Source organism: Mustela nigripes, chromosome 16 (genome assembly GCF_022355385.1).
Source record: "Mustela nigripes isolate SB6536 chromosome 16, MUSNIG.SB6536, whole genome shotgun sequence".
Taxonomy (NCBI): Eukaryota; Metazoa; Chordata; class Mammalia; order Carnivora; family Mustelidae; genus Mustela; species Mustela nigripes.
The window spans coordinates 36,341,232-36,353,911 of record NC_081572.1 but is presented as its reverse complement, the minus strand read 5'-3'; the positions used below and the strand labels follow the sequence as shown (position 1 = coordinate 36,353,911).

The window sequence follows — 12,680 nt, the reverse complement described above, 5'->3', positions numbered from 1 at the left end:
TGTCTGCCTGTGCTCGCTCTCGCTCGCTCTCTCTCTGACAAATAAATAAATAAAATCTTAAAAAAAAAAAAAAAAAAAAAGGCGCTCTCTAACCTACTATGTTGTTCACCAGCTCTCTGCTTTGTCAAATAGTAGCAAATCTCTGTTACAGGAAGTTGGATGCCTCAATTTTTCAACAGACCTAAGATATACAGACTATAGTTGCAAACATATCTTGACAGCAAAGCGTGTCCCTAGAGCCCTGGAGCAATGTGTGGTTACATCCTGGATGCTAATCAGGGGTATCCCCTTTCACCGGAAAGCCTCTAAGCTCCAAGGCCTATATCCACCCCATCTTGCCACATCTGCTGGAAATCCATGGCTTGCTTTTATCCCTCTCCTAGTTTCCATGGAGACCCAACAGTTTACTTTTTCCCCCAACTCTAAGCCATGGTTATTTTTAACTGTAAAACTCTGAGCCAGGTCACAGCTGGGATCTGGAAGATGCAGTGACGTCTATATCCACCCTTCTCTCCCACAGACGCCTTCTTTTCTGCAGTTGCTGGGGGCGGAGGCACTCCTGGGAGATTTTGCTCTCAAAAGCATTTTGCTTTGCATCATGAAGTTAAACCTATGCTGACTTCGATCTGACAGGTGTCCTGAATCTTGAAACCATGCACGCCCGAAACAAGGCAAAGATTTTCGTGGGGTTGGGGAGGAGGGCTGCCAGGTAAGCTTGACGTTGCTGTCACAAATCTGTGGCCAAAGCTTAGGTAAATACCCTCTGGTAAAAATATATCAGAGTGCTCTCCTCTGGGGAAAAATAAGGGCTCTGGTTCCTATCCCCAGTAGAGTGGCTTTTTCTGCTGCGGCCTGCCCCTGGTTAAAAAGAGGCTCTTGAACAAGATACTGTACGGAAAAACAGTTCTACCTCTCCAAAGCCGGCAGCAAATTCCCATGGGGACAGGGTTGGAACCCTGCTGCTCCCTCCCCCTCTATGGAGAATTCAGATCAGTCCACCCACTCCTCAGGCCCCTTGTACTAGGGAGCTAGTGTCTTCATGGCTTTTTTTTTTTTAATTATTTGACAGATCACAAGTAGGCAGAGAGGCAGGCAGAGAGAGAGGGGGAAGCAGGCTCCCCGCTGAGCATAGATCTCGATGGGATTGGGGGCTCGATCCCAGGACCCTGGGATCATGACCTGAGCCCAAGGCAGAGGCTTTAACCCACTGAGCCACCTAGGTGCCCCTCTTCATGGCATTTCTGAACTCTTCAATCCATTTCAATATTTTTTTGGGGGGAAAGCCCTGGAAATTGCCCTTCTCATCTTAAACAACATTCTAAGATTGAAAATGGGCATAAAACACAAGACACTTAGCTCCAATTCAGTATTTTTTTTTAAGGTTTTATTTATTTGATGGAGATCACAAGTAGGCAGAGCAGCAGGCAGAGAGAGAGGGGGGTCCCAGGACCCTGAGATCATGACCTGAACCTGAAGGCAGAGGCCCAACGGAGCCACCCAGGTGCCCCCCCCCCCCCCCCAATTCAGTATGTTTCCTTACAGGACACACTGACTGGGAACATTAAAAAATTAAGCACCAGGGTACCTGGGTGGCTTAGTCGGTTAGTGTCTGCCTTCAGCTCAGGTCATGATTCTGGCTGGGGTCCTGGGATCAAGTCCCACATTAGGTTCCTGCTTAGCAGGAAGTCTGCTTCTCCCTCTCCTGTCTTTGTCAGATAAGTAAATAAAATCTTTAAAATTAAGCTTCTCAGTGCAAGTCCCATTAATTTTTTATTTCTTAAAATAATACATTTTTATGTTTTTAAGGAATTCCCTAAATGAGGGGTGATACTAGGGGAAAATCCAAATCAGAAGTTATCTATTGTGGGAGGCCTGGGTGGCTCAGTGGGTTAAGCCGCTGCCTTCGGCTCAGGTCATGATCTCAGGGTCCTGGGATCGAGTCCCACATCGGGCTCTCTGCTCAGCAGGGAGCCTGCTTCCTCCTCTCTCTCTCTCTGCCTGCCTCTCTGCCTACTTGTGATCTCTCTCTGTCAAATAAATAAAAAAAATCTTTAAAAAAAAAAAAAAGAAGTTATCTATTGTTTAATGGGAGAAAAGAGAAGGTTAGGTCATTGCAAACAATTTCAGAAACAGAGTATATACTTGGCAGATAGCTCTCCAAGGAGGTGACACGTATTGGAAGTGTGATGACTTGGCACTTGGCTGTCAGTTCACTGAAGAGGGGTGATAAGATGACAGCATTTCAACATTTTTACTTTGATTAATAAAGTGCTGGTTTCTTTCTTTCTTTTTTTTTTTTTTTAAGATTTTATTTATTTGTCACAGAGAGAGAGAATGAGAGAGCAAAGCAAGGGGAGTGGGAGAGGGAGAAACAGACTCCCCGCTGAGCAGAGGGCCCAATGCAGGGCTCAATCCCAAGACCCTGGGATCATGACCTCAGCCAAAGGCAGACGCTTAACCCACTGAGCCCCCCAGGTGCCCCTAAAGCCCTGGTTTCTTAAAACAACTATGAGGTCTCCTCCTTTCCATATTTCCTAAGATGCTACTTCTGTTGAACACAACTCTGGCCCAGGGCAGGATGATTAGCAAGCTTCTACTTGGAGGCTTTCTACCATGGAAGACCTCAGGGGAAACCAGAACAAGCCAGAAAAAGTGTTGCTTGGTTAAGAATGAGAGATTAATTCAACCAAATAATTAGTGTGGTGCCAGAGAAATCTACCTCCTGTACTCCAAAGTAGAAAATAAGTGCCTCAGCCTTAATTATACAGTCCTGAAAGACACTAAACAAGTCTGGGCTGGCAAAGGTTAACTACAGGGCTTGCAGAAAAGACAAAGGGAAGTACATCTATTAAATTAAAAAAAAAAAAAAAAAGTTTTTTTGGTAACTCTGTTTTGGGTTTAAACCTTTTGATGGTCACTTTCTGGATTCTTATCTCAACTTCCCCATTATTCCTGCTCCTAACAGGAAAGAGGCCCAGTACACAATACATACCAAGCAAGTAACTCATCCTGACAAAGGACTTTTAATGTCAGATGTAAGACAGTCACCCTTCCCTTAAATACCTGTCTCTTGACTTGTAAGCCTGGTCAGTCAAATCAAAGAGCAGTTGATACTCTTATCATAGCACATCTCAACTGACAGAAGCTGAGGCAACTGGCAAAACTGAACCAAAAAAAAAAAAAAAAAAAAAAAAAAAAAAAAAAAATCCCATTAGTTTTAGAAACTGGCCTTCCCAGCTTGTCTCAAATGATTCACCTGTCCCCACCTCCCAGCTCCCAACACCTCAAAAGCAGGAAACTATGTTCTGGTGCATACTTCAATAGGCCACTTAGGTTCCAAAATACTCATTAAATACTCAAGTACTGTTCTCACAAATTAAATGCCTATGTCGGCATGCCTATTACTATCCTATCCAGGCTGCTTTGACCCTGTTGGGCAATCAGAGATCCTGCTCCATCTCACATCGCACTCAGAAGAGGTAGTTATTGGGTCTGATTGAAGAGGAAGTCTTTGTCTTAGTTTTTACACAAGTCTACAGGAATAGCTGTGTCCCTTTCTGGGAGGTCAGGGAGAAGTGAACCACATCTGGCTAAGCACACTGGAAAGGAAAGAAAACTTCGAGATCAGTACTTCCAGAACCAAACTTTAATTTTTAGATAAATTCAGACAAATGAAAAAGCAGGTACATAGGCGTTGTGGGAAAGCTTTTTTTAACCATAATACAGTGTGTATCTGGAAGGTACTGACAAAGACATCGTTCAAAATGGATGGCCAAGGGCGCCTGGATGGCTCAGTGGGTTGAGCCGCTGCCTTCGGCTCAGGTCATGATCTCAGGGTCCTGGGATCGAGTCCCGCATCGGGCTCTCTGCTCAGCAGGGAGCCTGCTTCCTCCTCTCTCTCTCTGCCTGCCTCTCTGCCTACTTGTGGTCTCTCTCTGTCAAGTAAATAAATAAAATATTTAAAAAAAACAAAAAAAAAATGGATGGGCAATATTCCAGGATGCGGTCTAGAACCAGTACCACTCTCTCGCCCAGAGTTAAGTGGAAGAGTGTTCCAGATGAGTTTTTCCAAGCTTCTCTTTACAACTTGGGTCTCTGATCCTTTACACTGGCTATTTTAGTTCTCTTATTACCTATCTGCATAGTTCCTAAAGCTGGAATGACTCACCAACTGGAATTTTGTTGTTGATCAATGTCATTGGTCTTCGCTCCTTTCTGGCTAACCACAAGCTGGTTTCATGACTCAAAACTAGGAAGCCTGTCCTCACCTCTCAGCAAGGACTGGTTAGTTAGCTGAGTTTAGATTTAATTGGGGGGTGGTGGTGCAGAGGGGGTATTGTAAACAAAAAAGGTGAAAACTGGAACCCCAAAAGAGATAACCCATGGAGTTAGTTGGTCTCCACACAGTCTAGATCTTTGAGCATTGAAAGGGTCATGACATGGGAAGAAATTTGATCTCTATTTCCCACCCCTGGCAGAGAAGGACATACCTAAAATCCCAGCAGAAACCTTTAAATTTTTTTTTAAAGGTTTTATTTATTGGACAGAGATCCCAAGTTGGCAGAGAGGCAGGCAGAGAGAAAGGAAGGGAAGCAGGCTCCCTGCTGAGCAGAGACGTGGGGCTCAGTCCCAGGACCCTGAGATCATGACCTGAACCGAAGGCAGAGGAACTAACCCACTGAGCCACCCAGGTGCCCCAGAAACCTTTAATTTTAAATTGCAATAAAATTCCTGACAGCAAAAAGTACTGAAGTCACTGAATTTGAGTAAATGCCTCCTCTTCAGAATATGGACAAAAAGAGACCTCGATTAGTATAGGTGGTTAATAGTGAACTCTGTCTAGTAGCAAAGGGGAAGGATGGAATATACTTTTAAGGCCCTTGCTAGCTCTGAATTTTGAGTAACAAGATGGGCCTCCTTTGGTGATAAGAACATGGAAGGAAATAATGTACTTGTACCAACCTCGTCAAGTATCAGCAAGTGATTTTCTATTTTAAGTGCAAAAAGATGGCAACTCAATGACTTTAGAGTATCCCTTACCCAAAATATGGCCTGATCTCTGAGAAACCTACCAGGGAGTCTAGGTCATAAATTTTGTACAGTTGTGCTTGCTACAGTAATAATCCTACTTCCTAAAATCTAGTCATTTGAAATTATAGCCTTATTTTTGTTTTTTAAGATCTTATTTATTTAAATGTCAGAGAGAGAGAGAGAGCTTGAGAGGGAATACAAGCAGGGGGAGGGGCAGAGGGAGAGGGAGAAGCAGGCCTCCCACTGAGCACGAAGCCCATTGTGGGGCTCCATCCCAGGACCCCAGGATCATGACCTGAGCCGAAGGCAGACGCTCAACGACTGAGCCAACCAGGCGCCCCTACAGCCTTATTTTTCTGTTTTCAACCATGCCATTTTCTTCATCAAATCTAGATCCCCACCCCCATCAGTTTTTTCGGAGTTCGGCTGGTTCCAAGGTTTCTATCAGACTGTCCTCCCATCCGCTCACTCCTAACTACCCCAGCTGCCCTCTGTGTCCTCGCCAACTGAACCTTTTGGCATCGTTTTCCTCACTCCCACTGCTGCCTCCACATCATCCTCCACCCACTATGTCTGCAACAGTCTCCCACTTCCATCTGCCACTTTCTTTCTCTCTCCTCTCAATCCTATCTTTGCCTAAAGAGCTCACCTCTCCCAGGGAGCCTTCCTTAATCAAGACTAAGGACTTTGGGGACTATCAGGGACACCACCTAACCTTGGTGTCTAATGCATCCCTGATTTTTAGAACAGCAATTACCTTTCAGGAACAAGAGGCAATCCCTTTATAACCAAGTAGGGGTGATGGTGATGACAGAGCCTGTTTTCTGAGAGATATGACAATGCAAAGAAAAGACAGAATTTCCACAGGCCACCTCTTTTCAAGGTTGAAGTCTTTTATTCTAATTCCCTCAGATCCTGAGTGTCCTTTTCATCTGCAACTGCCAGATAAGCATGCATATTTACAGGAGTCAAAAAGTTTGAGCAAATACTTCCAACAAAGCATATGATATTTGAATTAGATATGTTGGATACTGAAAGAATTAAAGAATCATTCAGCTACTGGAGGCAATTTATTGCAGATTCTGAAGTTATTTCTACAAAAAACTTTGCTTCTAACAGAAATGGGATAACCATGACTCCATGTTTGGCTTCTTGTTTTGTGGAAAGGTTTGAGGATCAAGTTTCAGATGTGGTGGGGTTACTCACCCTCGTACCTAGTGAGTCCCATATACAAAACTGCTTTACTTTTGTTTTAAAAGTAGCTTTTATTGAAGGCTAGCCTGTCACCACTGAGAAATTAGGGTTCAGGTCTCAATCCAAGCAAAGCCGAGGTTAGCTGTGTCATCTCCATCCTCAGGGGCCTGGAATCCTGGGAAACCCAGGGCAAGAACAGGGTGACGCCAGGACACACATGTTAGCAGAGACAGTGCAGCGTGATGAGGCGGGCATTTAACACCCTAAGTGTGCTTTAGTTACCAGAATACTTGACACACCCACAAATTAAGTAGCAAAACATTTTAATCCATTAATTCTAAAAATAACAGAGACATTTTATATCCGGTGCCACCTCCTCAAAAGTCTACTGCACATTAGACAGACTGCAAAGTACAAAGCCAAACATTAAAAGGGAAAGACGTAGTTTGGGACAAGACCATCACAGAGAGATTTTTTTTCCTCCCATTTGCTCATAAACGTTAAGTCGTCAGCTTAAAAAATCCTCAGAAGGGAAGAGAAAAGCTTTCTCATGCTCTATAACCTTTCCCTTTATTTTAGATCTTTCTGTAATGTTTGAAAGCAAAACATAATCAGAAAACCAGCCTTCCAAGTACAAAGATCTGAGCTGGACTCCTGGGACCACAGCCTGGTTCAGTTCTATTTCTACCGACACTCTGATGGGAGGTACTATGGTTCTTGTTTTAGTTACAAGAGGTGTTGGGAATAAAGGCCCACTCACATTTAATAATAGCTTATCTAGCACATAACTCTGCAGCACAACACCAACAACAGGAGTGTTTTAAAGCAGGGTAGAGAAGAAAGGAGATATTAATACAACGTAAGGTTCGCTTTGTCCTTCCTCTCTTTTTACAATGAGAATTCAGCTCAGCAACGAAACGCTCCAGAGCGCCTGTGCTGTCCTTCGGCCCACCGCATTCCAAACTTGTGATTTCTGATCCCAGGCCCTCAGAGCCTCAGGCTTTAGTGATGTATCCTTCTCGGATGAGGAAATCATAGATTTTTCGGGTTTTGTTCACATCTATCTTGATGAGTGCTCTTGCCTGCGCCAGTCTCAAGCCTCCTTGCTTGTTACATTCGTTCAATAGAGCAGATTTGTATTCTAAATAGGCTCCTGGGACCAACCTCACCATCTGACAGAGCTGCAAGACACGGCAAATTTAATAAACATTAACATCTGTCATTCTCGTAATTTAATCCAGTAGGTATAGCCAAAATAAAATTTCAAAAAAGTGACATCAACCTCCAACTATTTATAGGAGCTGCTGGGTAGCTGGATCACATTCCATTTAGTCTCTTTCTTGGAGAGAATCCTTCCTCACGACAGACACTTAGGAAGAGAAAGCCAGAGTCTAATGCTGGGAGCGACTTCAGCACATGTCAGCCGGCTCACCTGGGTCTGTCAAGGAGCACAAGTATGTGTCCTGAGGAACAGCCTGGGTCCACACAGCTCTCGGCCCAGCACATTCCAACACAGCCAGTCAGGGAAGAGCCATAGGGCACAGTAGGGGCGGGGGTACAGATACCTGGATTCCCAAGCCTGAATCACAATATTTTTAGTATCAGCATAAAGCACTGGTCCCTGATTTTGTGTTTCCATTTCCTACTTTGAAGGAGGAGACAGAGACCTTGCAAAGAGGCTACTTCAGCTGCTAAAAATCTAGAAAGCTGGCTCAGTCCCAGCTCCCCTGCCATGGTACCCCACGGCAATGAGCAGTTGAGAGGTCACTGCTTGTGGGTAAGGATAAAACTGATTGAAACTCCAGGCCATTCAATACTTGACTTAGAAAGGCCTGTGACCTTCTTCAGCAATGCTGAACTAGAACATACACTCCTCTCTATTCCCAAACTAATCTTTACTGTTCCTGTGGCTGAAATTAAAGACTAACAAGTCTACTCCAAGACTCCCCTTACTATCTGACCTGAATTAATGATATGGAGTGGCAGATGGGGAGACTGATCTTGGGAACGGTAAAAGGAGTGCATGAGGAACAGAAGACGGTTTCTCTTTTGGAATGGACTTCAGAGCTAGGCACATTTTTTTGAAAATGCTTGAGGATGACTCCTTTGAGGCTGGCTTTAAATTTTTGAGACAGCCAAAAGTAATATGAAGATAAATCTGATGATTTTAGTGGAAAAGAAAACTAGGTCATGGCATTTTTAATCAAAATTAGTCCTTGACTCTATGTGATGATGAAGTCCCTCCTTTATGGCTACATACATGCTGTGGGGACAATCTTTTATGTGATGGTTATAGTGATGGAGTAAGTGTAGAGTAGAGCTCATCAAAATGGCCATTCCATCAGGAAATAACCATTTTCATATATGAGGTATTTCATATATGAGTTAAACAATTTCATTCGTATGAAGCCCTCAGTACAGTATCTGATACACGGTAATGCTCAGTAAATGACAGCTGCCATTACTAGGATTTATGTATCATCAATCCCACTCTTTCTCCTCTAGCTCTCCGTCATTTTGTTACCTCCTTTTCTTTTTCATTCAGCTTCTCGGTGCCAGGAAGGCCAGTGAGGTTCAAAGGTGGTGCACTTCGTCGACCTACAGACAGAGAAAAAGGTATGCATTTCATAGGAGTGACAATTCCTCGGGTATGAAGTAACACAGTCCACTGTGGCCAGGCCAGTGAGGTATGAATGAGGTCATGATGTCCAGCTCTAAGAAATCTCTACCCATCACCTCAGGCCTCAATCTAACTGGCAACGTGGGCACCACAATGTTCACCTGAAAATATAAGTGGTAATTCCTGTGCCCTTTGCTAAAATATACAATCACACATACCCTAGCAACCCAAGTGCTACTCTTTTCAACCCAGTAAGATGCTAAATTCTAAAGCCCAGATGTCACCCAGTGAAGAAAGGTCATATGCTGCCCACCCCGACAGCTGATGAATGGAAATAACAACTCCACAGGAGAGACACTTCCCAGGCCTCAGCACTCTGCCAGGAGCTCGAGGCAAACACGGTAATTAACCAAGTACCATTTGCCTTCAGATCAAAGGCAGACTGTTAGGCCAGCAAAAGGCCCTTCTTATTTATTATGTGAGGGAATATCTGTTCCTTCCAAAGAAGCCCTGTTTACCTGAAAGACCCACACAGAGGAACAATGAGCCATTATAGGGCAAACCAGAAGCTGGGGTGAACTCACATACTGAGAAAGAAACCCAAGTATGAGGTCACTACCTAGGATAGAAAGTTTCATGTGCAAAATTTTTTGCTTTTGTTTTGAATACATAATTGGAATTAATGCTCAGTTGGAAGATAAGTGGGCTAAGTTAGGCAAAAGAAAATGTGGAATAACATATTAACAAGTTTTATGGGGGCTGCCTTTTAGGAGGTGGGGAGAAATAGGGGCTGTTATAGGCCGCTCTGAGAGAAAACAGGCTTCTCTGCAGTTTCAACAAGGGGATAAGAGCCTTTCCATAACCAACAGGCTTAGCCTTCCCCTAAATGCTCAAAAAGGAAGACTAAAATCATTTGGTACCTCACCAAAGTTACTGCAGGCTAGGTTGTAATTAATGATCCAGGCTTTCTACTTTGCACTGCCTTAGGAGCAATGGAGAGCATGAAGAAGAACAACGAGTCTCCCAACCTAAATATAGGGGGTGAGGAAGCCTAACACCAGCCTAGGAAGCAACAAAGAATAAGTGAGTACAGATGGTTCAAAAACGCAAATACCAAATTATTAATTATCACTGTTCTATATTTTTATTATATGTATCTCTGTATCTAAATTCAGAGGGCAGGGTTAGAAGTAAGAAACTTATAAAATATAATTTGGATTTAGCTATCCTGACTACTCTCTAAAAGACTCTCTTTTCTCTTTTAAGTGTTAAGAAATAATCACCTGAAACAAGGGAATCAATTTTTTTTTTTAAAAAGTAGCCCTAAAGAACCCTTTTCTAGGCTCTATCTAGATCCTGAATCTGAGAGATTTTAAATGGGATCACAAGGTCTATTGTTTTAAGCTTCTGAAGAATGGTAAAACTGCAAATGGGTCATCTTTTTTACTAGTCCAGTCTCTACAGGGGCATGGTCTGTATGTTCTGATATAGGAATGCGGCTGATGTAGCATATGGAGCAGGGGTGAATAATAACAAGAGAACTGGCAAAAAAAACACCACAATTTGGATCGGAGGTCTATAAATCATATCACCTCAAAGTGCACTGAGGATTAGCAGATAACATATGGCTTAAGCTTGCTCTGAAAACTAATCTCAAAATAGAGGACATACCCAAAGAGGTAAAGGTAACAAACAGAAATACCTCATATCTCCAACTTATAAAGAAATCCTTGTGTTTCTGCTCAGGATACAAAGACTTTAAGTGATCTGTGAGACAAATCTCAAAATCGTGGTAAAGTTAACTGCTCGTGAACACTACAGAAATCACCCCTCTGGAGCTCCTTCTTCCCCTGCTCTGTACTCAAACCCAGAAGATAATCCCTATCTGGCCATGAAGATTCTGAAAGCTTGATGTTTATAAATTGGGATAACACACTTACTTACCTCTCTGCCTAAGCACCCTCCTTCCATAAGGGGTAAGAGACTACTGCATGAATCCCTAGAATGAAAACTTCACAATCAAGACTTGCTCCAGCCTGAAAAAGAATTACCTGAATTTGAAGCCATCGGAACAGAAGGGCTCAGGCCAGAATCACTAAAACAAAGAAGAGGAATTTAACTTAAGTCACACCGAAGAAGGCAATTTTCAAAAGCCCGTGTGGGCCTGCGTGTCATTTATCAGATTGCTTAGTTTATTTATTTAAATTTTTTTTTAAAAATATTTGAGGGCCATCTGGGTGGTTCAGTCAATTAAGCAGCTGCCTTTGGCTCAGGTCATGATCCCAGGGTCCTGGGACCGAGTTCTGCTTGGGGCTCTCTGCTTGGCCAGGAGCCTGCTTCTCCCTCTCCCTCTGCTTATGTGCTCTCTTTCTCTCTTTTTTAAAAAAAGATTTTATTGGGCGCCTGGGTGGCTCAGTGGGTTAAGCCGCTGCCTTCGGCTCAGGTCATGATCTCAGGGTCCTGGGATCGAGTCCCGCATCGGGCTCTCTGCTCAGCAGGGAGCCTGCTTCCTTCTCTCTCTCTCTGCCTGCCTCTCAGTGTACTTGTAATTTCTCTCTGTCAAATAAATAAATAAAATCTTTAAAAAAAAAAAAAAAGAAAAAAAAAAAGATTTTATTTATTCATCTGACAGAGAGAGGTCACAAGTAGGCAGAGAGGCAGGCAGAGAGAAAGGGGGAAGCAGGCTCCCTGCTGAGCAGAGAGCCTGATGACCTGAGCTGAAGGCAGAGGCTTAACCCACTGAACCACCCAGGCACCCCATGCTCTCTCTCTTTGAAAGATAAAGTCTTTAAAAAAAAAAAAAAAGTTTTTGTTTTTTTTTTTTAATTTGAGAGAGAGCGCAAGAACAAGCATGAGCAGGGGGAGAAGCAGCTAGAGAGGGAGAGGCAGACTTCCCTGCTGAGCAAGGAGCCCAATGTGGGACTTGATCCCAGGACCCTGGGATCATAACCAGAGCCAAAGGTAGCCACTTAACTGACTGAGCCACCCAGGTGCCTCAGGTTGGTTACTTTAAATGGATATAGAGACAGACGGTACTGTTTTACAGCATATCCCACTATACTAACCAGGAAGGGTGATCTGTTCTATGGGGTGTAAGAAATCGCCTGGATTTGTTAAGAAGAGCTCTTAGTCTGGAACATCATGAAGACTAATCATGGGGAAAGGACAGCGACATGATTTGCCAATGGAAATCATTCCAATAGACAATGGGGTGGAAAGAGGAGGCATGGTGGAGAAATTTACTGTTTTTAAAAAGAAGATCAAAGTAGCAAAGTAGGATTCTAGGACGCCAGCTATGTTTCTCAAAACTATCAGTACTGCAGTGTTTCTGAGACAGATGGCTAAGATTAGAATTCTGAGTTTTTCTAGCTACCCAATTATTACTACTTTGCCACGTGAGTAGGGTACCCATGGAAATATCTGAAACTACACATAAAAGCCAGAGCACCCGAGAAGCCACTCCTGCTCTCTGGACTAAGCACTCACATGTCAGCTTGCCGACGGAGCCACTGCTGGCAAGCACTGCTGTCCTGGATGTACTGGAGCACTTCAGAGAGCATGGTGCGCTTAAGGCGCTCCTCCTCCCGCGTCTTCTTGAGGTGGTCATAGGTTCGGGCACCTGAAGGTGGAGAAAAGAACGTGACTGCAATAACAACACAGCAGAACTAACTCAAAGGCTTTCTAACCGACATGCAAACAGTTCGCCATTTTGGGGTTTCTTGTGCAAAATTGCTTCCATGGCGCCTGGGTGGCTCAGTCGGTTAAGCATCTGACTCTTGGTTCTGGCTCAGGTTATGATCTCAGGGCTGGGAGCAAGCCCTGTGTTGGGCTCTGC

At 43.7% G+C, this 12,680-nt stretch overlaps 1 protein-coding gene across 3 annotated transcripts in view; it reads right to left on the bottom strand.

Annotated features, from left to right (window-relative positions):
• Positions 1-6,531: 6,531 nt before the first annotated feature.
• TADA2A (transcriptional adaptor 2A) overlaps positions 6,532-12,680 on the bottom strand; it is a 50,241-nt gene continuing 44,092 nt past the window's right edge. For all 3 annotated transcript variants that reach the window (XM_059378777.1, XM_059378778.1, XM_059378776.1), the window contains 4 exons: positions 12,332-12,464; positions 10,897-10,940; positions 8,750-8,823; positions 6,532-7,406 (listed from right to left, as the gene is read on the bottom strand). In XM_059378777.1, the coding sequence (XP_059234760.1) occupies positions 7,221-7,406; positions 8,750-8,823; positions 10,897-10,940; positions 12,332-12,464 (437 nt within the window). In that variant the 3' untranslated portion in view covers positions 6,532-7,220. The remainder of the gene's footprint in view (positions 7,407-8,749; positions 8,824-10,896; positions 10,941-12,331; positions 12,465-12,680) is intronic.